This window comes from Hesperophylax consimilis, chromosome 22 (assembly GCF_061612785.1).
Source record: "Hesperophylax consimilis isolate HC1 chromosome 22, BYU_Hcon_1.0, whole genome shotgun sequence".
Lineage (NCBI taxonomy): Eukaryota > Metazoa > Arthropoda > Insecta > Trichoptera > Limnephilidae > Hesperophylax > Hesperophylax consimilis.
In genome coordinates, this window is record NC_142857.1 from 11166082 (window position 1) to 11191951 (window position 25870).

Below are 25870 nucleotides of genomic sequence, written 5' to 3' on the forward strand. Positions count from 1 at the left end.
ATAAACGGTGTTAGAAAGAAAAAAGATCAAGCTTTATATTCAAATACAAAAACTTACCACAAAATAAGGAAAATGTACACTTTTATGAAACCAGAGTTTCGAATCGCGCTTTGAAATAAAATTATGAAACTTTGGGGACTTATCATAAATTATTTTTACATGGAAAGTGAATAATAATATTTATGATTCACATTTCTATTAAAATATGTTTGTGTTTTTATTTTTTCGTTATCAGTAATTTTAGATGGACAAAACGTAAGGTGATCCATTTTTAACACTTTTTTATGTTTGCGTGCCAAATAAAAATATTATGTTTATTTTGATTTATAACATTTGAAGCGTATTTTATCACCTAAAACAGTTTTTAGTTTTTATATACGTTCAGGAATCTTACAGTTATTTCGATTTTAAATATTTGGACTCCGAGAAAAAAATAAGGGTGAGGCCCAAGGGGTTAATGGTTTTTTTATTATTTTATCTTGTATGGCTCGGTTGTACAACCGATTCATACCCAAAAAGTTCTCAGTTTGGTCTATAGTCTCTCGATTCGTTTAAGAAGTTACTAAAAAGAATAGAAGTGTTGTAAGAACTTAGCCGCAGTCTGTGATTCTTCTTCTTCAGTAGTTGGTTCTGGTATATGAACCATTACAGGCTGTTCATGAGATAGACTTGGCGCCTGCATAGGTTGAGATGACACAATTATGAGTTATTTGGCAGTACCATGCACTGGTGTCTTGCCTATGACTTGTGAGTCCGGAAGCCTGTAAGAAAATTAACCAATGTTTGTACTATTCACAGGTACCGAGAACGACCGAGGACTGGAAAAAAGTAGCCAAAGAGTTCGAGAGACGATGGAATTTTCCCAACTGTATAGGTGCTGTTGATGGCAAGCACATCGAAATAGAAAAACCTTCAAATTCTGGATCTTACTATTTGAACTATAAAAAGACATTTAGTATTGTTCTTATGGCTATTGTAAACGCCAATTATCAATTTATGATGGTTGATGTTGGTGCGAATGGGCGGATGTCAGACGGTGGAACTTTGAAAAATACAAAGTTTTGGCAATTGTTTTCTGAAAGTGAAAACAAACATAATATTCCGGAGCCATGTGAGTTACTAGAAACCGTTTCCGTTTGTACTGGTAGGTGAAGAAGCTTTCCAACTGACTCCAAACTTCATGAAGCCATACAACAAAGCCGTCTTGACAGATGAAAGACGGATTTTCAACTACAGATTATCAAGAGCCAGGAGGGTGGTTGAAAATGCATTTGGCATCCTGTCTTGGCGATTCAAAATATTTAAAAAAGACATTGGACTGCATCCCGATAAAACGCGAAAAGTTGTTTTGGCTGCCTGTCACTTACACAACTATTTGTGTGAAAAAAATAAAAACAAATATATTCAATCAGGAGATATTGACATAGAAGAACCAAATACCACAGTCACAAGAGGTGCGTGGAGACAAGGACGTCAATTATATAGAGCGAGGACGAGGAAACTCGGCAAATGAGGCAAAAAGAGTGAGAGGTGACTTTTGAGAGTATTTTAATGGTTACAGTTCAGTCCCTTGGCAAAATAATTGCCTAATTTAGTTATTTAAAAACAAACTTAAAAGTAAAATGTATCTTTGAATAAATAAAAAATGTAATGTAAAGTAAATAAAAAATGTAAAGTAAATAAAAAATGTTTTATCTCATTGCTTAAACTGCTTTTATTATCACTTATACACATTTGGTCTGACAGAAATAACAGTTCATTGTAATAGTAGATTGACGGTTTTGGTACATCATCGGAAGAGGCGCCAGACCGTTTTGCTTGTTCAATCTTTTTTCTTTCTTTGTTGAAGTTGGTTCTTGATGCATTAATTTTTCTCTTCAATAACTCTTCGGTGTAGGTAGGTTTATATACTCGAAGTGCTTTGACTATGCTTGTTAAAGCAAGCGACCTTTTGTTTTTATCCGCATACTCCTTACTTTTAACTTTCCACAATGCAGGATAATCTCTGTAGAGAGATATTAATAATATCACAAAATCACCTTCGGTAATTAGGTCGGCGCTTGTCGCCAAAGCCACGTCTCGGTCCGGTTCGTCGTCCGCCATCTTCGATGTTCCGGCCGCAAATGAATAAAAACTTGTTAAGTCGCATAAAGCGCAAGGTGGTTCAAGTGCACTTGATCGTTTAGGGGACCCATATGGTCCAGCCCGTAGACACTTGACGGGACTTGTCAAGTCTACGCTGTAAACGATCAATATTCACTTCAAGCACGTAGACTTGTCAAGTGCACTTGATCGTTTCGGGGACCCATAATGGTAGAGTCATAATGGTAGAGAGCGAGAGATCAAACCAATGAGATCTGAGCTTTTAGCCATATTATTCGTTTTCTATAAGAATAATGAGGTGGGCGTGGCGGTTTCAAATGGGTTTCAAGGCCAAAGCTTAGTTAAATGCCCCTGGGCCGCACCCATGCATAAACATAAATAAACCAATCCGCCCACGATTGTATTCCAGCGTTGCCAGGTCTAGGGAAATTTCCCTAGATCTAGGGGAGAAAAAAAATTCTAGGGAAAAGGGAAATTTTCCGAAATCAGCACAAATCTAGGATAATTTCGTACTTTTTGACAAAAAAAAAAAATTTACATGAAAATATTATTGGGATTGCCAGTAAACATAAATGTATTTTTATTTTTGGGATTTCCAGGAATCTTAAATAATGTTGATCTACATAAATGAAGCAATGTTATTTTTAACACTGACAACTCAAAATTATATTTATGTTCCTAAAGATATTAAAACCGGGGACTTCTTAAAAGTTTCAGATTACGACTTTGTCTATGTCTATGATCATTACAATAAGAAATTAACTTCTCTCTGCTTTTCACTTTTGGCTTTCCACCAGGGGGGTATAACTCCGACACTTTTTTGGTTTTTTGATGACGTCAGTTCCAGACTATCCAATGAAAAGCCGTCCTGGTTTGATCTCTCACTCTCTCCCGTGTAACAGAGAGAGAGAGGCTACGCTCCATTTCCCCCGGAAACAATGTGACCAATGTGACGCCATTATTGCGTCATGGTTGCGTCCTTCTGACAGATCGTGACAGATTCAGATTGTTTGCGTGAGTGGTTTATTTATGTTGTTTGCTTTCGTGAATTCATGATTTGTTGTTGTGTGAAAATGTCTAAAATTATGAAGCTGTGTTGTGTGTACAGACAGACAGACCACTCGTCATAAATACCCAAAATACGGAAGTTACAAAAGAAACAAAAATGCCAAATGGATCCCTTCGAAGATGCGCACTGCTGACTTTAAATCTACCCAGCATTGGTAGTTATGCAGATTTAAGACAGTATCGAACCCGTTATGACGAAAATACAGGTGTGAATATCCCTTTGTTTGTCTTCAGTGTTCCATGTAATGTGTAACTTAATTTCACCTAAGAATTGAATTTACTTTTAGACCCCGTCCGCGTTCCACCAGGACGGTGTGATGTCATAAAAGACCATAATTACTTGCAATATGATATGTTTAGTTCAGGAACTTTGGTTAACCCGATAAATATGTTTATTTCAGAGCTTGATAACATCTTACCGGGTACCAGCGGTGTGTTCCTTCTGCCAAAAAGATCATGGAATATTACAAAGGTAAATCTGTTCTATGTTACTTGTTATCCAATATGCAGATCTTTTCTTCCTTTCCTCTTACCACTAAGATCATTTTGTTTTCAGAAATCAGTGTTCCTGTTCCTGTGGGACCCAGCGGCAGTAATTCAGCCGTTACACGGAAACACAATGCTCCTCTGCGTAAGAATATTTATAGTTTTTTGTACACATTTAAGATGTGTTTTGTGCTCATGAATTCTGTAAGCATATTATTTTTTGAATAACTTCATGACTAAATCCTCAAATTGAAATATTTAATAATTTAAAACAATATTAGCGACTCGAATGAATATTTAAATCAGAAAAAGATTTAGTCGCAGACTTGGTACAAATTTAAGATGTGTTTTGTGCTCATGTTTTCTGTATTCATATTATTTTTTGAATAACTTCATGACTAAATCCTCAAATTGAAATATTTAATAATTTAAAACAATATTAGCGACTCGAATGAATATTTAAATCAGAAAAAGATTTAGTCGCAGACTTGGTACAAATTTAAGATGTGTTTTGTGCTCATGTTTTCTGTATTCATATTATTTTTTGAATAACTTCATGACTAAATCCTCAAATTGAAATATTTAATAATTTAAAACAATATTAGCGACTCGAATGAATATTTAAATCAGAAAAAGATTTAGTCGCAGACTTGGTACAAATTTAAGATGTGTTTTGTGCTCATGTTTTCTGTATTCATATTATTTTTTGAATAACTTCATGACTAAATCCTCAAATTGAAATATTTAATAATTTAAAACAATATTAGCGACTCGAATGAATATTTAAATCAGAAAAAGATTTAGTCGCAGACTTGGTACAAATTTAAGATGTGTTTTGTGCTCATGTTTTCTGTATTCATATTATTTTTTGAATAACTTCATGACTAAATCCTCAAATTGAAATATTTAATAATTTAAAACAATATTAGCGACTCGAATGAATATTTAAATCAGAAAAAGATTTAGTCGCAGACTTGGTACAAATTTAAGATGTGTTTTGTGCTCATGTTTTCTGTATTCATATTATTTTTTGAATAACTTCATGACTAAATCCTCAAATTGAAATATTTAATAATTTAAAACAATATTAGCGACTCGAATGAATATTTAAACCAGAAAAAGCTTCAGTCGCAGACTTCGTAATCATTTAAAATGTGTTTTGTGCTTATAAATTTATTTGTTTCTTTCTGTTATCTTACTGAAATAAAATAAAAAATACTTTACAACATGTAACAAAGTTTTTCATTTTTCTTACAAAGCGCCGTCCTGAGAAAATGTGCCGTAAGGAAAGATACCTTATAGCTCATTTTCGCAGGACCGCACTTTGTGAGTTAGAGCCTTGTCGTCCTGAGAGAATCTGTTAACATTTCTAAAATTTATTTTTAAAATAATATTTTAGGCTGATGAATAGCACAATATTGTCTTCCCTGGGTGCCTACCTAGGTAAGATCATATTGTCTATGGCCGCGCTTTTTTTTTTTTTGTTTCCTCTACTTTGCTGAGTGGTTTGTTTATGCCTCAATTCTGGATGTGACGTCATCGTGGACAAAATTTCTCCCCACTAAAGGCCGAAGTTATCAATCTAGTGATTGGTTTATTTATGCTTTCCACTTTCGGCAATTTCGGTTGGTTTACAGTGATTTTTACTAAGATTTCTGTTTTGAATTCAGTGGTAAGTACTTTGAAATTATTATTATCTCTTTCCAATTAATTAACACGTAAAACAGGGTTAGTGTAACACAAAGTTCAGCGTTCAGCTACTAAGTTTAAAATTTTTATAAGCTATTTTCCAATATATTCAGTGTTTAGTTTAACACAACTTATACTATTATGTGTTTGGTATAAGTACACCCTGAATTTATAATATAGTATTTATTATAGGTCAACACGATGGATATACCTTCGACTTCTGGCGCAAGGAGGAACCTTCCGGATGAGGATAATTCAACTTCGGCCAAAAGGCCTAAAAAATGTACGCGCAGAAGTACCAGGAGAAATGGGAGAGCGAAGAGGTTTTTTAACCTTTTGAACGCGTTAATTTGCTCCGTTTTATCTATACCCGTACGCGGTACATATTTTCAAATACCTATGCATGCAATTAAATGTCAAATTATAGCATTCTGGCATGATTTATTGGACTATATAGACAGAACAGATTATTCTCCACAATATGAAAACAAATCCTCGTGTGTCAACACTCTTAGATGTTTATAAAAACAAAAACATAAAATTTCATACAAAGACGTACCGTATCTTTTGAATGTGGTCCCGCCATTCACTCGGCGTCATAAATAAACCACTCTCGGTGTGTGTGTACTTAAGCCACTGTGTTTATAGACACAAGTGGGACACCATGATCACTTATCATTCTTAGTTATGAAAAGTTGTGAATGACAAACTAGTACTAACGCCATCCGTTGACAAAAATGTAAACTAAAGGACTAAAAGGCGCGAAGAGGCGCACTTGGTTATCGATCTTTTTTTATGAAATACAATTTTATTTTTGAGAAATTCTTGTAGATGTCAGCATCGTGATAGTTCTACAAATGTCCAAGTGAGCAAGAAATACATTTATGACGAAAGAGAGCGGGAATATCGGCCGTCAAAGTTGCCGTATTAACTGTTGATACAGCCGCGTGTGAGTATAGACTTTTTGCCGTAACAACAGTTGATACGGCCGCGTGCAAAGAGTTAAAGGCTGGCTCAAGAAGAGCAATAAAGGACCTAATTTTTTTTTATGCTATGCTTGTAGGAAAGATTTTGTGTGCGGAAAGTCGGAGATACAGAAGCATGCAAAGGGGGCTAAACATGCTGATAGTATCCGAGCTGCTGCTTTTCAGCCTACAATACTCGAAATGCCAGCAATACGGCAAAGGGCGACAGAAGTCTCACATATAAAAGAGGCTGAGATAAGGTACGGTGTATCGCTACGCTATTGATTCTAAAATACATTTATTTTCATTACGACAAGGTTCAATCTATGTTACATTATTATGAAATAAATCTTCTCAATTCTTATTACATGTTTCCAAATTTATTGTATCTACTATATTGGTAATTATTTATTTATAATTTCAGGTTGGTCGCCTTTGCCGTAGAACATAATATATTTGTTAATGCCATGGACCATTTAAGTAAATTAAGCCAAGTTCTTTATCCTGACTCTGCAATTGCTAAAAAGGTAACATGCTCCAGAACAAATTCTACTGCAATCGTGAATAACGTAACGGGGAGCAGTGGCTTTGAAAAAGTTTGTAATTTGTTAAGGAAAAATAAATTTTCTTTAATTGTAGATGAGTCCACCGATATTAGCAGCGTAAAGCATTTAGCCTTAGTAATTAGAGTTTTTGATAGTAGCATTAACCTGTCCGGTGGTGAGTTTCTGGAAAGAAAACGGTCCCGCTGGAGGGAGTTTTTTCAACAATCAAAATATAGAAAACAATAAATGCCACCTCGTAGAGTATAAAAAAATCCTTAGAAACTAGCACGAAAAAACAAATACTAAGCTATTTAGAAGGAAAAAATAAAAACATTAAACAATAACATTTAAACAATATTTTGCAGAAATCGCCAACCATCGAAATCGCAGCAGATTTTGGTTTTTACTTAATAAAAATCAGATTCACTTACCACAATTTTAATGATGCCAAGGGGATCAAGGGGATCAAGGGGGGAAGAACAACTTTTTTCACACACTTACATATACATATTATTATTTACATTTATACTATTGTATTTTCATTATAAAAATTCAACATAGGTACACAATGTATATGCAGTCAATAATTACGATAACAAAAACACTAATCTAATGTACACTATCTTAGGAATAAAATTGTCTTCACTAACTTATACTGCTTTTTCGTATGGTAGTCTTCGAAACATGGATATACGCAAAATGCAAGATTGAAGTCGGTGCATATATATTTCGTGTCACTTCTTTTTTGAGCTCGAACTGCTATATGTCTACACACATGGCGTTGTCGTTGAGTTCGCTTTCCTTGGGCTGCAGTTTCTGGTACAAGACGGAGAAAATGTTTTCCTAAAAGGCGAGTTGGTTGATCCACTACTCTCCTTCCTCCAGATGATGCCGGCCTTGGCGTGTGATATTTTTCGATCATTTGAGACACTAAGTTTTCCCGGAATTCGTTAAATGATAAAACCTTTTGCGTTTTCAAACGATGGAAAAAGAAAGCATTTAGTGTTCCAATGTCTATCAATCTGAAGAAAAAAATTTTATACCATTTTAGAGACTTCCTGAAACTGCTTGCGAAACCCAATATGCGGTCCACTTTGTCAACAGCTCCCATATTCTTGGTATAATCTAAAACTACCTCTGGTTTTTATTTTATTTTCTCCCGTGGGGAATTCTATTTTATCAGTAACAATTATTGCATCTGTATGTATGTTACTAAGCAAAAGTACATCCCTTTTATCGTGCCATTTCAGCGCCATGAGATTGTTCGAATTCAAAGACTTCATTTCAGTTAGTTGAATCGAATTCATGAATAATGGGCGTAAACTTACCCTGATCCCATTTACGATGATCAACTTTTCTCTTTTTAGATGTTGAACAACTAGGGAGAGTTTCATCCTCATCAGATGTATCAGATTCGTCGGATGAGCTATCCGAATGTATTGGCAAATCATGAAGATCCTCGTAAACATCTTCATCTTCACTTTCGATTAAAATATCAGCAATGTCTTGTTTATTCAAAGGGTTAACCATTTTTTATAAAAGTAAAATATTTAAATTGAACAAGTTATCAATACGAATCACAAGATCAAATCACAGTAAAACACTGTCCAAATTATTAATAACCTAAAATAATAAAATGTCAATGATAATAACAGTATAACGAATGATATTTCAAATATTTCACAGCACTCAGATTCACTATTGAATTTTGTTCAAACTGTCAAAAACTCTATTCAAACTGAAAACAAACACTGTCGGTACAATATATGTAATAAATATTCACATCCAAACACGTGAGGTAATTTTTAATGCAAGATGATTAGGTTATTCAGATTAATAACAAACAAAAACCACAAATTTCACTTCACAAAAGACGTCGCTCGCAATAAAAATGTTGTTTACCACCAACTACCAGACGGTGACGTCACGGAATATTTTAATTGTGAATAACTCCGTTGGTAATGTACCTAAATCGCTAAAAACTTTTGCAAGTTATGACAAATTGTCCCTAGATGGCAGTAACTATCAGTTTTCCGGAAGAAATTCAATAATTAATTAATTTTAGGCACAACCGTACGGGTACGGTCATACTCCTTACGAGGATTTTTTTTCTCACCGTACCTGTACGGTCATACCACCGGACAGGTTAACGAAATAGTAGACTCATTTTTGAATTTAGTTCCTGTGCCTTCCGCAACTGCTGATAGTATGTTTAATGAAATTAAAGATTTTTTTTATAAAAATAATATCCCTTATGCTTCTAATATGGTGGGCTTTGCTGCAGATGGTGCCAATGTGATGATGGGTTCGAGGCATTCGCTTTCTAGTCTTTTAAAAAATGAAATTCCAGCTCTTTTTATTATTAAATGTGCGTGTCATTCTTTTCACTTGTGTGCTAACAGTGCATGTGAAAAGATTCCGTTACTGGCATTGATGTATTATACTAGATTAGCCCTGTCTAGCTAAATTCATTTTTAAAATGACCCCACATAGCGTACGTCACAAATATGGAGATGAACTTAACAACCCAACTCTGTTTAAACTCCTTGTACAAGCGTTCAAACTCGTAAGCAAAACCACGGAGAATTTGTTGTCAGAGGTGTTGTAATATGGACATAAAGCCAAAAAGAAACTAACACTTACAGCAAATTTTATGTGCTGAATAAGGGCTGAATCAGGAAAGAATTGATAAATAATACAAAATGATTTTAATTTAATTTATATTTTGTTTTTGAATTCTATACAGGTCCTATAGAACCAAAAACGTATATATTTTTACTATTGTGAATAGGTTTTTTTTTAATTTACCACAGTATTTATAAAGAATGATATATAATTATTGAAGAAAGCAATCACTTTGTGACTTGAAATCATTTAATTTAATTTGGTTTTATGCCCAGTCTGGCTTTTGCATGCATTTTAAAACAGAATATATCTTGTAAGCTGTCGAAAGTGATACAAAATAATTAAAACTGATGAATATAAAATAATATTAGTTAAAAATTTAACAGTAACATAAAATTATAGAGACTAGAACAACACTACGTATCATTTAATAATTGTACTACTATCATTCAATTAAAAGTTATTTTGTCTTCAACCACTTTGTTAGAATTAAGACATTGTGTCAACTAGTTTTGGTCAGCTAGTTTCTCAACCTTCTTCAAGATAGCATTATTGAAAACTAACCTAAGTACTAAAACTAACCTAACGACTTTACATTAAACATAATGTAAGATTAACCTAAAGAGAGAGATAAATCATAAAATATTGCTGGTTCACAAGCGAGCTGAACCACGAATTATGGGAAAGGAACGAAGCAACCTAATTGAATAAGCAACAATGATTATGACAGAGCTACAGAAAGCGTATGGGTAAGGGTTAAGGGGGGTGGAGATTACATGATTACAATATATACTTATTTATTTATTTACGCCCGTTAAATAGGATTTTACGTATTATTTACGGCATTCACGCACATCGGTTGTTGCAATTCTGATAGAGGAACAACCGGCTTTTCGATTACAAAAAAAGTTTCAGCTGGATCGAGAACCAGTCCTGTTCGAGAAAAAACAATGACGGTATCTCTTTTCGCAGGACCTGTGCCCATAGTGGACAGCGACTGTCCGATATCAGCCTGAAAACACCGACATTATCAATTAAAACCTGATCAATCCATAATAAACTTTATAAAGTTTTTTATAATTACCGGAAAAACAGGCAAAGTTTTGCAGTCTACACGTCGGAGGCCGCTTGCAGTGAGATAAATATGTTTGAAAATTATTAGAGCAAACGCGGTTTCCTGCTGATGGTACCCAGTTATTGTCACATAATTGAATTCGGATTGTTTCTAACCATTTCTCCATTTTTTCCGGTTTTGTGGGGAAAGCTAAGCGAAAATACCCATTAAAAAAATGAATTCATTAAATGACGCAAATTTATTTCTATCAATTCTTCTACAAAAAATCGAAAAGGCGAAGCAGATATTACCCGAAAGGCAATAACGACTTAATACAACCCTGATTGGCAAAATGCACGGACCAAATAATTCACACACACTTGAGCTGTCACGCGTGTCAACGCTAGACGACTAATACATCAATAATTATCACGCATTGGTTGCGTGATATTTGTATATCCGCACGTGATAATAATTAACATGAATCACCCTATTGGTGGATTCCTTGTGGGTGTGTTATTCATGTGACGTCAGGAATTTTACCAGCAAAAATAGCTGACAAGCAAAATAGCTTAACTCTAGACCAACAAAAGGTAAAACGCAATGCACAGTGCCCATTTCGCATTGCGACACAATGCGTGCGCCTTTTCATAAATGTGCACGTGAACCAAACCAAAATTGTGTTGGGGTTATTTTTCAATGGTTATGCCGTGTCTAGTCTTATTTAGTCTATGGTTACTGGTGTATATGTGGCGTATTTGGGTATTCGTGTATTTTTATTACTACAAATAATATATGAAAGTTATCAACAAAAACCAATTTTTTTTCAAAGCTCCCCCCCCCCCCCCCCCCCCCCCCCCCCCCCCCCCCCCTGGACAGACGTTTTTAACTTGCCAAGGTGGTACCCCCAGAATCTAGGGAAATATAGGGAAATATTGCAATCTGGACCTGGCAACGCTGTTGTATTCATATGCTGGAACATGGTGAACATGAAAATGGTCAATCGTGTAGACAGGTTCTTACGTGTTGGCCCAGGATCACTCCGGTGGCCATAAATAAACCACTCTCCCGGTGGCGGTAAACACCGGAATCATACACATCGGTGTGCATTCGCATGATCGAGACAGACGTGCCATAGTCAATTTGTTTGCTTTTCGGAATAGCTCATATGGTCTCATAGAAATCGTTGTCTACCTTACCGTGATAGTGAGAAATATGAAATAAAAAACTATAAATCCCAAATCAGGTGAACTAAAGTTCGGGCTTGCTTGAAAAATTGAATATTTTGTTACACTACTGTATGTTATCACTTGTCAGTTTTATAAATGTGTTATAATTTACCCACCTCACTCATTTTTAGTGTCACTATGCTAGACGGTTTGTTTAAAAATGAACATGTAGATCCTGCGCAGAAAAGTCTTACAATGGACCACGCTGCAAACACTTGCCTTACTTTAGCAAACTTTGTCTGGTTATTTCAATGTGCGCCCTTTGGCGGTCAATGTAGAACTGATGTCGTAGTTTATTCGAAACATTTTCGATCCCTCCTGGTGGCAAAAATATGGTGGCGTGGCTTGCCTCCAGAATTAAAACTATAACAATTTCCAAAAAATACCCAGATTTCATATTGGGGCAAGTCTATAAATTTGGAAGTCTATTGTCTATTTAGTTTTTTTTACCGAAAGATCCATAAGAGGGATGAGAAGTTCCCCTGTAACTGGAATACTTTATTTATTCTATACATTTTAAAGTGGGTAAATAAAGATACATGATTTTGAATTTAATTTAACATTTCTATTGACAAAGATAATAACAAATGTGGTCAGTTCAGCTTCAGATTCATAGGGTGAGGTGTTTTCAAGTCTTGGCGGCGAATGCGCCTGCCACCAGCTGTGTGGTAGACCAGATCTACCGCAGCTGGTCTCTTTCGACCCATCGTCTTTCACCACATTGGGAGGGATGGATTAGCACGGCCGTCTAACCTGGACACACTGACTCCTAGATTCTGACCCATCCCTCATACCTTTTTCCTTCCCAGAATATCCCTACACATGACATAGGCCATGAGGGAAATTATTTTATTAGGGCCATTTATTTATGTTGAATTCTAATTTGTTGATAGAGCACCATTCAAAAAGATATCCGAAGTTAGTTTGTAAGTGATTAATCTCTTTATACGTCTCATATCAGCAAAAAGTAACACATTTATTATTAGTATATCAACATCATCAACAATATCATTTATAAATATAATAAACAAAATGGGCCCTAGATGGGAGCCTTGCAGCACTCCACTTGTCGCTACAAGTTCATATGAATTTGTGCCACGATGACAAATATATAATATGATATCATATCATAATAAGGTCCTTTGTCTGTCATTCCCAGTATAATTGGCATTATTCTGTTCAATAGATAAACTGAAAAAAGTACAATACTGATAGACAAAGATAAGAAGTCGTTATACATATAATTTATTTAGTACTGAAAAATTATTGGTAATTACAAAATATTTATTTACCTTCGCACTCATAAAAACATAATTGACTAAGTAAATTCACATTTAACTAAAGTAGAAGCTAATACATATCACTGGAATAATAATTTTTGAATAAAGCAAATAAAAAAATCTAACTAAAAATAATAACTATTTTCTAGTAAAGATTGTCATAAAATAAAACTTTGGATATAAAGTAAACAAAAATAATACATCTTCAACAGTGGCTTTGTGGTGTAGTAGAGCGCTAATATTACAAAAAAGGGCATTACTGATGTTGTTGTAGCCGAAAACGTCTTAATTTTTTTCGAAATTTCGGTTTCTGTGCAGCACACGGCCAAACTGAAATTTCCTGATAATCTTTATACAAAAAATCAAAAAGGAATTTTCGAAAAAATAAAAATCGTTTTGGGCTAAACAACATCAATAATGCCGAATTTTTCTAACTTAGTACTCTATCACACTCAAAAATCACGATTTTCAATAGAAAATGAAAACTTAACCGTTTGGGTGCCAATCGTCGATTAGTGTTTTAACGAAGATTGCCGATCGTCGATTTCCGTCGATTGCGTCAGTCGTGTTCTGATTCGCGCGTACGTCTGTACGTAAAATTCTCATTTTTTCGAAACGCCTGGACTTAGGGATCCTCCTCCGCGTGATTCTAAACCAATATTCTTTAATAAAACACCGAAAAAATAATCGAAATCCTTGAAAATTCAAAGAATTTATGGGGTTTTAAAAAAATATATAGTTTCATAAAAAATAATGTTTTTTTTTGGAATTTTACAAGCAACTATATGAATTTTTTGGCACTCAAACGGTTAAGCAGTCGTAAGAAATAAATTCGTAATTGAAGACATGGGTGTAAAAAGAGTGATTTTGAAAAAACAGCCATCATAGTTTACACAAAAGATAAAATTATTCAATTTTGTTAGGGATAACTTATTAAACCTCATTAAAATCATTGAAGAAGATAATATCAGCCATTCTCAATGTAGATATGAAACAAACAAAGACACAGAAAATAAAAAGGTAACGATTGCAACCGGGACTCGAACCCAGATCTTTTAGTCTTACCGAGACCTTTTTGATGGAATATTTTGTATTGAAATCTTTTTATTTCGAAAAATGGTGTTCTTCGAAATATGTAAGATAGACCAACTGACCACTTTTAATATGCTGACTTTCTGAACAGTAACTGGAATCCGGCGCCATTTTACATAATAGATTTGGTTGAAATATTCTATCCAAGTATAGAGTACTGACTGGACACAAAAACAAGCCTCATACAGTCCTTTTTGATAGCTAAGGAACTATAGAATAAGCCAAGTTTACTCTAAAACAGTGTATAATCCCACTCTCTTATTTTACCCATGTCTTAATTGTCCCTTTTTATTGTTAGGCTCCCAGAAAGACGATCTGAAAACATGTATAAATTATCACGAAATATCAAGAAATAAGCAAAAAAAAAAAAACATAATAAAAAAACTTGCCAAATAAATTAAGAAGAAAAAAATCGACAAGTTATAACGGCTTTGGTAATGAATTCATATTTAGTGAGAAAATTATGTTCAAGAAATGCATTGTAAATTGAAATAAAGAATGTCAAGTTTCACGGCATATACAGTTATTATTATTGCGGAATCTTCTGTAACAAGAATTTTACTAGCATGAGCCATAGATGTAGAATAAAGGGACAAAAATTTCAAAATGCAATTATTAGTCAACAGTACGATGTTAATTTTATAACTGATTCCTGTGTGCTATCCCACAATAGTCACTTTTTTGTATCGTAGGCCACATCTTGAGAAACATTATCGATGCTTTGGGCTCATTCACTCAATGTATTTAGACCTGATTACATCATCCATGGTATAGCTAAAGCGGTGATTAAAAATAGCAGAATGACCATTTTGAACTGTAATCTTCAATAATTATTTAATCAGTTTGAAATGTTTAAGGTAAATTACAAATTATGTTTGACAGGTAGTAATAACTCCCAATCAAACAACTGAATGACCATATTGTTGTTTGAGGCCAAAACCGCAGAAGAACCATCTGTAAAGATGTTCAGGAGAGACAAAAAAACTATCTAGGGATACATGCGCTCTTGCTTGCATATATACTGGAGATGGTTCATTCGCGGTATTGACTTTAACCTAGTACCCAGCTGTCTATTGCATATTGGACAGTTTAAAAGCACCAATCAATGCGGCTAGTGCTGTTCAACTGAAAGCGCCGAAATAAAGTACATATTTTAAAATTATGGGCTCATACGCAGTATTGAACTGACATAGACGATATACCGTCCAAGTGGTCCAGAGTATCAGGTTCGCATCCAGGTGTGATAAGTGCAATTTTCTGCAATTCAATTAATAATAGTCCAATATAAATTAGAAAAGCCCAATTAAACTGCGAATCCGTGCCACTGGGAAGCACTGCAAAGGTGTACCTACTTTGTTTATCAACTGCTATATGCAATGGAGTTTTGTCATGATCACGGGAGAATGGAGTAGGGAGAATTACAATATTTGCAGGTTATTCATAAGCCGGGTGTGCACGTCAGAATACCGTGGATGAAAGAACCAGGTCTTAGAATGATTATTTGTGAAAATGCAACACTAGCAACAATGTACAGATAACGCTAAAATTAACGAAGCTTAAATTAATTAAAATTGACGAAATAATTAGTTTAGATTGCGGGAGAGGAGAGGTGTCAGTTCTCATTGTCCGGGGCCGGAGAGCGACTTGTCCATGAATTTCCTCTTGGTGAAGCAGAGCCACCATTTGCTGGGCTTGCCGTCCTCAGTTGCAAAAACCTGAAACGGATTGAAGAACATTAGTGTTTTTTAATAACCTTAACATTAAATCAAACAACTTTGTGTCTACTATTATTGAAGTAACGTCCGGCGTACCTCAAGGAGCACATCTAGCACCGCTTCTTTTTAACTTGTTTATAAACGACATTATTAGTATTTTTTCTCACTTAGAATCACTTCGGACTTCAAAAACGTAAATACCCTTAGAACTCTTTACTGCTCCTTGGTTCGCCCTCATCTTAAATATGCTTGTGTTATTTGGTCTCCTTTTTATGCTGTCCACATTCGACGCATTGAATCTGTTCAACATCGGTTCTTAAGAGGGATTGCTAGGAGGCTAGCTTTAGAAAAAGGCAAATACTCATATGATGAAATTGAACTAACTCTAAACCTCTCTCCTTTGGAAGTCCGCCGGGAAAGAAATGACCTCATTTGCTTCTTCAAAATTATAAATGGTATTATTGATTCACCTACTCTAATGCAACTCATTCCCTTCAATATCCCCTCGCAAAGACTCAGAAATAATGAACTGCTCTTCCTCAACCATCATTCGACAAATTATGGATATTATTCACCATTGTCCAGAATGTTCAACTCAAGAACTGGTCAACTCAAGTCAAAACCTTAACTTTTTTGGGATAAGTCTGAATGATTTTTGCCAGTCGCTAAACAAGTGACGGAATATTATAAGTGTCCTGTGGTCCTGAGCCACGGCGTATTCTTGACTTGATTCGACTTGTCACTTTATTTTCTTATATTATATCTACCATATGTCTTTGCTTTCATGTACCTTTGTCTACTCCTGTATTTTTCATTTTACTTTATTCGTGTTATTATTTTGTAATTTGGACGATGTCCGTTAATAAATAAATAAATTAGTATGAGACCATTGTTAGATTATGAGGGTCCCAAAGACTGCGATGGGCTGGACATTTTGAAAGAATGTCAGATGATTCAACACTGGAATTTACTGTATAGGAAGTATGGTGACCAAGTGGAAGCCACCCAGCGGCAGGCCGAGGTAGGGGTGAATAAGAGGATTGGAGCAGGACAGGAAGGACTGAGGGACTGGGACCGCAAGGAGTGGAAAGCATTTGTGGAGGTCAAATCCAATCTTGGGATGTAGCTCCGTGATCAACCTTACATGAGCTCCCCTAGAATATTATATATTTTCATTTTTTAGCTCACAAAATCAATTTAATAATTATTTCAACATACCTTTTCAGTGATTCTGACACCAGTCTCTTGTCTCAGCTGTTGAAGATACTGTCTCATGAGATCTGAAAAACAAACAAACATGTATAAAATCACTAATTAGGCCAGTGATGAACACTTTAAAATGAATTCTGACTAGAAATTACAAAACAAACATGTACAAAATCACTAATTAGGCCAGTGATGAAAACTTTAATTAATGAATTCTGACTAGAAATTACAAAACAAACATGTACAAAATCATTGATTAGGCCAGTGATGAACACTTTAATTAATGAATTCTGACTAGAAATTACAAAACAAACATGTACAAAATCACTAATTAGGCCAGTGATGAAAACTTTAATTAATGAATTCTGACTAGAAATTACAAAACAAACATGTACAAAATCACTAATTAGGCCAGTGATGAAAACTTTAATTAATGAATTCTGACTAGAAATTACAAAACAAACATGTACAAAATCACTAATTAGGCCAGTGATGAAAACTTTAATTAATGAATTCTGACTAGAAATTACAAAACAAACATGTACAAAATCATTGATTAGGCCAGTGATGAACACTTTAATTAATGAATTCTGACTAGAAATTACAAAACAAACATGTACAAAATCACTAATTAGGCCAGTGATGAAAACTTTAATTAATGAATTCTGACTAGAAATTACAAAACAAACATGTACAAAATCATTAATTAGGCCAGTGATGAATACTTTAAGGAATGAATCTGACTAGAAATTAACTAACTAACTAACTAACCATCACACCGTTTCAGAGAGGACGGACCGCCAAACAACTCGGTCTTGGCACACACTTCTTGCCTCATTCACATTCATACATCGTCTCATACATACTCTTCTATTATTCTGACTCTTGAAATGGCCCGACTCAAGTATCTGATTCACTTGATCGTGCCATGTCTTCCTCGGGCATCCCCTATCAAACTAATTTCAGTTTTCCGGTTGCATAATTGCCAGTAATTGAGTAATTTAAAATTTAAAAATCAGGGAAAAATTGACAGGATCACATTATTTCAAATGAACCATCTAATAACAGTAAAAACTCCAGAACGGAGAAGACTGGCTTCATGAAAATTATACAGCTTTTTCTGCATTCTTCAAAATTCGCTGGAATGGATTGTATCCATTCCACTCTATGATACTACATTTGTATATGTTAAATTGTTTTTCTTAGGTCTTTTATTATTATTATGTGTAATTCTTATCATAATGTAAATTAAACCATAGGTTCACTATCACAGCTATGTATTGTTGTCTCCCTCCCATTTATTAATTATCAATTTGTTATCTCTTTCAAGTATTCTATCTCTATCTAGTACAGTGAAATCTCTATCTATCGTTCCTCGAATAATCGTTTTCCCGGATGTATCATTTATTTCTTCTAGCCCGAATTCATTTCATACAAAAATAGATCGCATCGATCGTTTCTATGTCCACCATTTTCCCGCATTCATCGTAGGAATTACGTCGCGTATTTGATATATTTTGTCTGTGTTGAAACGGCGCCAGACGGCACTCGTTACGATGCGCGAAACTTTTGAGAGAGAAAGAATAACAGTTTGTCGCCGCCATCAGTCGCTAGTTGTCGTCAGTTGTCGCTAGATACCCGAACTTAGTGGAGTGTGTGCAGTTATCCTTTTTGAGCTTTTAAACTATCTTCGAAATGAGCCGTTCGATGAAAAAAGTACGTACTCTTCAAGAAAGATGGAAAATTATCGAAGAGGTGGAAAAAAACCCCGCTGAAAAACGCGTCGATATAGCCAAGCGTTTAGGAATCGCGGCATCCACGTTAAATTCTATTTTCTTGAAAAAAAACAAAATTCGGGAGCAAATACAAAAGTACGGAAAATCTTCGAAAACTAGAAAAACCAGTAAAGAATCAAAGTTTAGCAAACTGGAGAAAATTCTTTTTTCTTGGTACCAACAATCATTATTCGAGAAAAGGCCAAACAAATTGCGGAGAGACTCGGCATTAACGATTTTGCAGCATCGAATGTGTGGATAAGTCGTTTTAAAAATCGCCACGGTCTTGTGTACAAGAAGCTCGCAGGAGAGTCCGCATCCGTAGATCTGGAAAGAACTTCGCTATGGATAAATGAGCTTCCAAAACTGTTGGAAAATTACGAGCCTCGGAATATTTACAATGCTGATGAAACAGGACTCTTTTATAATTGTCTGCCCGACGGCACACTCACGATAAATGGCGAGTCCTGCCACCTGTATATACTGAGTGTATATACTCTTTAGTAATATGTAATTTCTGTCTCTTCTGTCTCCCTATCTATATATAAGCGCTTACTCTGTCTTAGTATTTAGTTATTATTTATATCCTGATGAAGCTAGATCTAAGAGAAACCGGTCGATGTGAAAAATATTAAAAACTCGTAGTTGAAAACAAAGGGTTTGGTTTAATAAAACATAAAACGTTTTTGTTTTACCAGCTTCATTGGGATTGGCCGGCTTGGCGTACACCGTGTTGAGCGGGAAGCCCGGCTGTCCGGGGATGGTGAACTTGGAGATGGCCAGCGTATAAAGCTCCTGGGTGGCCTGCGCCTTGGTGGCGCACCGCTGCAGCTTTTTCAAGCACTCCGTGATGTACAGCGTCAGGTAGATCAGCACGCGGTCTGCCTCCGACTGATGGGATATTAATGCATTGAGTTATTCATTTATTAACGGACCATGTCCAATTACAACACATTAAATATTACACACAGTCAATACAAGGAGAAATGTTACAATATATGATAATTTTAAAAAAAATTACCGCTATGATTAAAATACTCAAGGATCATCTAATCATCTTTGGCGATGCTGTGTGGAGGGTCATTTAGGGAAAGGAAAGAGAAGAAGTTCTAGGAAGGAAAAACATATGAGGGGTGGGTAGGAATCTAGGGATCAGTGTATCCAGGAGTGACAGACGAATGATCACCCTACTAAATCACCAAACATAATGGACCACTTGGGGTGACCTATGGCAGTGGTGTTGGTTTTCAAATAAATTGTTCCCGCTGCGGCGGTGCCCAAACCCGCCTCCCAAATTGAAAATGCAACTGGTTTTAGGCAGTGCCTCTATATAGGTACATAATAAATAATTTAAATTAAATTAAATCTAAATTTGAAAAATCAATATTCAAATTAAATAACATAACCACAAAATCACTAAGGACGGGTTGTTTCGGAGAATCTGAACAATTCATCAAATTTCAACGTTCATTTTCAAGTTCTGTGAAAGATTTTTTCAAGTTCTGTTTTTATTTCAGTTTTGTCAAGCAACTAGCCTACAATGATATAAAAACAGAACTTGAATAAGTCTTTCACAGAACCCGAAAATGAACGTTGAAATTTGATGAATTGTTCAGATTCTCCGAAACAACCCGTCCTAACACAAGAAGGTATCCCTTTCATTGGGCATTTATAAATTTTATCAATTATGATGTGCAGCTGACTGTGTGAGCTTCAGAGATTGTTAAATGAAGCACTGCAACGATGTCGATATTCGAATAGACATTGGTATTCTATTCCAAAGTTTTTGTAAACCTCGGTAAATATTTCCCCGTCTGCAGCACTTTTCATAGACACAGTTTATGGAAATTATACTTGGTTTCAACTTAATTACTACAAGAAACAATGACTTAAGTCAGGATAGATGGTAAAAAATGCATTATAATTTCATTTTTATTCAATCAAAGTTTTAAATTTACGTAATAAAATGATCCCTTTTATTAATAACCTATTTTGTATGTGTAAATAGTTATTTCTTGTAGTAATTGTCGAAACAAAGTGTAATTTCAATAATCTGTGCCTAAAAATGCGGTGGTTAGGGAAATGATTACCCTATTCTTAAATACAGCAGTTTGATGCTCGAGGAGAACAAATATATGGTTTCTTTGGCATGTGTTCGCATGTATTGGGTGTCAAAGAGATAGGCAGAAATCTTTGACTTCATCAAACTGTAGATTTAGTGTAATTTCCTTCTGTTCGACGTTCAGTATCCTTTATAAAGAAAGGGACTCTTAGATCTTCTTATTTCGTATGGTGGGGGGTCAGAGGAGAACATCTTGGTCTGAGAGCCAGTCTATAGCCTCAGGAGCCATGTGAAACGCACTAACTCCCCTCAGTGAATGAATGAGCGGGCATTCAATGACCACATATTTGGTGGTTTGCCCGGCACCGCATTCACACATCGCAGACCCATCTGTGCATCATATGGGCATACGGCTACCGGAGCACCTTATTCTATTGATGGAGAATCTGTTAATAAGGCACTGGGAACCCAGGCAGTCCCTCTGAGGGGTTATGTATGAGATGGTCATTTTCACGTCAGCCAATTGTCACTCAAGTTTCCACCTGTCTTCTGGAGTGACAGCGGATCGGAGACTCCTTCCAGAAGGGTTTTCAGGAATGGTAATTATTTACCTACGACTACCGTTTGAGAAAATATTCCGTACATGTTAGGTTAGATTAGGTAGAATTAAATCACAAACCAGTCTATACAAACCTAGCGTAGCCCACAAACTACTTGAAAACTGGGATATAACTCTAAAGGGGACGCGAGCAGGCGTTATTAAAGGGGCAATTTTTTGTAGTAGTAAAAACGGTAGTCGTAGGTAAATATTTACCTCAGGAATATATTAAGATAAAAAAATTCACCTTAATCTCATAGAATCTGAAGAAAACATTTGCTCTAAAATAGTATATTGCTTCATCAATGATGTCCATGTCTTTGGGGTCAGAAGGGGCAGGACCCCTGAATTGTGTTCTTATGGGCAGAAGTGCCATATTTCCCAACATCTGCAAGTTTTCTTTTTCAGTCAGGGAGGAATGATAAGCCTAAAATAAAAATAAATCATATTTATGGAATCAAAAATATAATTCAGAAATTTAAATACAATACTGTAAAATACACAGTATTAGATGAGCATATTTGGTATTATTTAAATCAAGGCGGAGTTTGTGTATATTTATCACAAGTTCACACCCTATGACACATATATCATAACCAAAAAGGTTATATATCTGTGACAGATTCAATGCTACCCGAGAAAGCTACATTGCGAATGAATATGACATGAAATATTGCAAACCGGCATGTTTAGTTTTGTTTCGTGGCTTGACTAGTAGAAACAGATATTTATATTGACTTTTCTATTCGATAATTTGTGAAAATTCTTATCAAAACTCTCCTGTTTCGTCTATCATCCGTTACATAGATTTAGACAGATTAAGATTAGGATAAATACCATAGATATTTTAATTTTCCCACAGAAAATTTAATCATAAATAAATTTGAGGCAAGAAGTGTGTGCCAAGATCAAATTGTTTGGCTGTTCGCCCTCTCTGCCTACCCCTTCAGGAAACGGCGTGATTGTTAGTTCATTAAAATTTAATCACTTGTCTACGGATTTGCCGATTCCCGGTATCGATCAACTAAGCAGAAACCAAATAAACTGATTGAATTAATCATTATTTTGTAACCATAAATAAATATAAGTTAGGAGCAAAAATATTTAAAAAACACCGAAACTTGTTTTTCATCGTAGTTTTCTTCAGAATATTCTGCGAACACTCAAATTTTATGTTAAAACTTGGGGAAAAAATCAGTATCGGGAATAATTACAGAATTTTTAATTATTAGCAACACCTTAATTTTATATCTATGGCAACATCCATCGGTTGTCAATGTTTTCGAACGAATTTTGTACGTTTGTGACATTTTACCTATTTTATGCATCTTATTTCATCGGTGAACTTATAAGATAATACCCATTATATTATCGAAAAAAGTGAAGATAAAATATCAATATGTCGATAGGAGTACCTATTAAAGTTCTCCATGAAGCCGAGGGGCATATAGTTACTTGTGAAACAAATACCGGCGAAGTTTACAGAGGAAAATTGATAGAAGCCGAGGATAATATGAATTGTCAAATGACACAAATAACAGTGACTTATCGTGATGGTAGAGTTGCTCAACTGGAAAATGTGTACATCCGTGGATCAAAAATAAGATTTCTAATATTACCGGACATGTTGAAAAACGCTCCTATGTTTAAACGACAAGGAGCGAAACCGGGTTCAGCGGGCAGAGGAAAAAGCGCTATTCTCAGAGCTCAAGGTTTGTGTTTTGTACTTTATACGCAGCTTTCATTCATTGTTTATCGTCTTATTTCTATCTAGTACTCTTTTTACAGTTGAAACGTCCAAATTATATATATGTTGTTGATTGTTTACATACATTACAATGTTGTTGTCCTAACCTAGTAATCCATACAACACTTGAAGTATTTTCAAGATTGCGTACCCTTTTAGGATAGCTGACAAGCTTAATAACATTGGTTATATATATACATGAATGCTTAAATATGGATATATTTTTTTGAAATAACACTTCGATTCAACATACTATAAAATAAGTTTTTTTTTTTTTAATTATTTGGTATAATTGAGCATGTCCGATTCCAGTGAGTTTCCCCTTAATCGTAATTTAAAAAAATGAAAGCATCTGTTTACTATTGCCTGCTAAATTTTGATGGTTACATTGGTATACACCGAAATTCAAAAAGATTTATATTAATTCAAAAGAAGTAACCATTTCTACGTTAAGTCATGGGCTATGTTTGTTTAACTTTTATCTTTTCCTTCCTTAATTTATTGAACCCAAGTTTTTATTTGAATATTTTTATTCCTGCTTTGTTTCGTAATAATAAAACCTTCATTTCTACTTGTAGGAACTACAGAATTATGAAAGTTCGACAACAATGAAATGCTACAAAATTTGCAATAAACAATATAGTATTTGCCCTTAATTTTGATATTATTTAAGTTATATAATTATAAAAAATAGTGCCGTTTACGTAGAAAGAAAAAGCAGAGCGAATTTCATGACTAATTTAAAATGTAAAAATGACTTCTTTTTTTTCCTTTCAGTTGCTGGTCGTGGCAGAGGGGGCCCAGGCATGGGGGCCCACCGTGGCGGGCGGGGCGTGTGGCAGCAAGGGGGTGGAAGGGAAGGGGGCGGCGGCGGGGGTGGTGGTGGCGGTGGGGGCAGCGGTGGAGCGGGTGGCGGCCCACCGAGAAGATAAAAATACCATGGTCGCCCAGAACAAAATTCCCATCACCTGCATTATTTCAAAACTTCTCGTGTTTTACTGTTTAAGACTATATTTTGCATTCACTATCAGTTTCAGAATATTTATTGTGTAAGAGTAGTCCTTACTTTACTTTGACTCGGTAGTCTTTAGTATAAAATGCCTTTGTTTCTATTTTCTCCATCCTGTAATGATTTTTCATTCACCAATGGCCTCCCCGCTATAACTTACCATGTGTCTTGTTCCCTTTAAAATGGAACTAACATAAAAGAAGGTGAAATGGTGTCTATGGAAAGAAGTCATTTACATTGTCACGACAATTTGAATTCAATTTGCACCCGCTAACAGCTGTTGGTCCTTCTATGATGGAAACTTAAGAAAGGAGGAATGCTATAAAAATTTTATAAAACTTCATATAGTCGCAATATTTGTCTGCAAACTTTTTTTTTGTATTTTCTATACATAAGGTGGACTGTAATCAAAAAGTGACAATTGCGGTATAGCGTGGTGAACATTGGAAATTCAGAAGGCATCTGACTTAGCCTGTCGTCACACGTGTCGGTAAGCAATCGACATAAACTGAATGCTGCAAGACCGTGCACACAAAATTAAGTTCTCTATACTAATGTATCGGTCTGCAGATCGGTTCGTGTGGAACTTTTCCGCGCAGGATCTTGCTGCAATCGGTTTATGTCAATTGCTTTCCGACCCGTGGGACGACGGGCTTACCCTAATTTTTACACTGCACGTTGATCACTGTACACATTTTCGTAAGAATCGATATTGTGGCACTGAGTTGATCACTGCACAAATTTTCGTTATAGAATGACCGGTACATACATATAGTTGCGTCAATACTTCCTCCAAAAAATACTACATTATCTGGGCGGTTGGCGAATCTTGTGTCAAGATATCTTTTTAAAAGGATGATAATTTAGATTACAAATGTTAAGTAAATAGATACTAAGTATTTTTACAGGAAGACTACTACTACATTCAAAAAGTAGACTAAAAATATTCTGTAAGCACTAATACTATTGTCTTTACATGGACAGAAAATGAAGTGCTTAAAGTTTTAAAAAGTGAAAAGGATAATAATTGAAGTGATTGTAGTTTGCTTAAATTTAGTTTTATATTATAATTAGTGTAAATAACACTCATTAAAAATATTCTTTACTGTGTATGTGCAACAAAAATTATTGAGGTATTGTAAGTTTGATTACTAAAATATACTGGTAATTTTTAAACGCCGCTGTATTATTTTTCTGTGTTATAAATTTTGTTGTTCACTTTCTTTTTTAAAATGAAAGACAAACATTTCGAATAAGCTGATGATATTTGAAAACCTCCTGCTACTATTGTTTTAAGTGGAAAATGTTTCTTGAGCAATGATGGAGGACTTAGCTGGTAGAGGAATTGAACTCATGATGCCTGGGTAACCCGATGCATTTGTTTAATCAGCTACTAAGCGTTCACTATTCTATTCATCTTGTAGATTTGGATATAAAACGTTTGGAAGGACAAAAGTTCTTTGTGGGCGTGTTCCATTATCCAAATATTTGTCTAATCGAGTATTAATTTTTCAATACAAAAAATACCCCACATTTTTCCGGTCACAAATACCCAACAGGAATAACTGTCAAAAGTACCCGTCGAAAATACCTATCAAAAATACCCATCAAAAATACCTATC

The 25870-nt window shown here is 35.1% G+C and overlaps 2 protein-coding genes and 1 long non-coding RNA gene across 3 annotated transcripts; 2 read left to right on the plus strand and 1 right to left on the minus strand.

Annotated features, from left to right (window-relative positions):
• The first annotated feature begins 3018 nt into the window (after nt 1-3018).
• LOC149412842 (uncharacterized) lies at nt 3019-4059 on the plus strand. Its single transcript, XR_016304274.1, has 3 exons — nt 3019-3377; nt 3573-3643; nt 3728-4059. It is a non-coding gene; the product is annotated as an uncharacterized LOC149412842 (long non-coding RNA).
• An 8946-nt stretch (nt 4060-13005) lies between these two features.
• On the minus strand, nt 13006-22306 carry LOC149412843 (actin-related protein 2/3 complex subunit 3-like). The gene is made up of 5 exons (XM_089645268.1): nt 22174-22306; nt 21740-21919; nt 19528-19723; nt 17070-17131; nt 13006-15851 (listed from the first exon to the last, which is right to left on the minus strand). Exons 1-5 carry the CDS (start codon nt 22177-22179, stop codon nt 15756-15758), a joined length of 540 nt encoding a protein of 179 aa, XP_089501394.1. The 5' UTR covers nt 22180-22306; the 3' UTR covers nt 13006-15755.
• Nucleotides 22307-22747: 441 nt separating this feature from the next.
• Nucleotides 22748-25397, plus strand: SmD3 (small ribonucleoprotein particle protein SmD3). Its single transcript, XM_089645496.1, has 2 exons — nt 22748-23204; nt 24017-25397. Exons 1-2 carry the CDS (start codon nt 22892-22894, stop codon nt 24169-24171), a joined length of 468 nt encoding a protein of 155 aa, XP_089501622.1. The 5' UTR covers nt 22748-22891; the 3' UTR covers nt 24172-25397.
• Nucleotides 25398-25870: the final 473 nt, after the last annotated feature.

Coding starts and splice junctions, on each gene's coding strand:
- LOC149412843 (XM_089645268.1), bottom strand. Junction 17,132..19,527: donor GGCCAATCCCAATGAAGCTG/GTAAAACAAAAA, acceptor TTTGTTTTTCAG/ATCTCATGAGACAGTATCTT. Junction 15,852..17,069: donor GTGTCAGAATCACTGAAAAG/GTATGTTGAAAT, acceptor AATCCGTTTCAG/GTTTTTGCAACTGAGGACGG.
- SmD3 (XM_089645496.1), top strand. CDS start 22,892: ATGTCGATAGGAGTACCTATTAAAGTTCTCCATGAAGCCGAGGGGCAT. Junction 23,205..24,016: donor CGCTATTCTCAGAGCTCAAG/GTTTGTGTTTTG, acceptor TTTTCCTTTCAG/TTGCTGGTCGTGGCAGAGGG.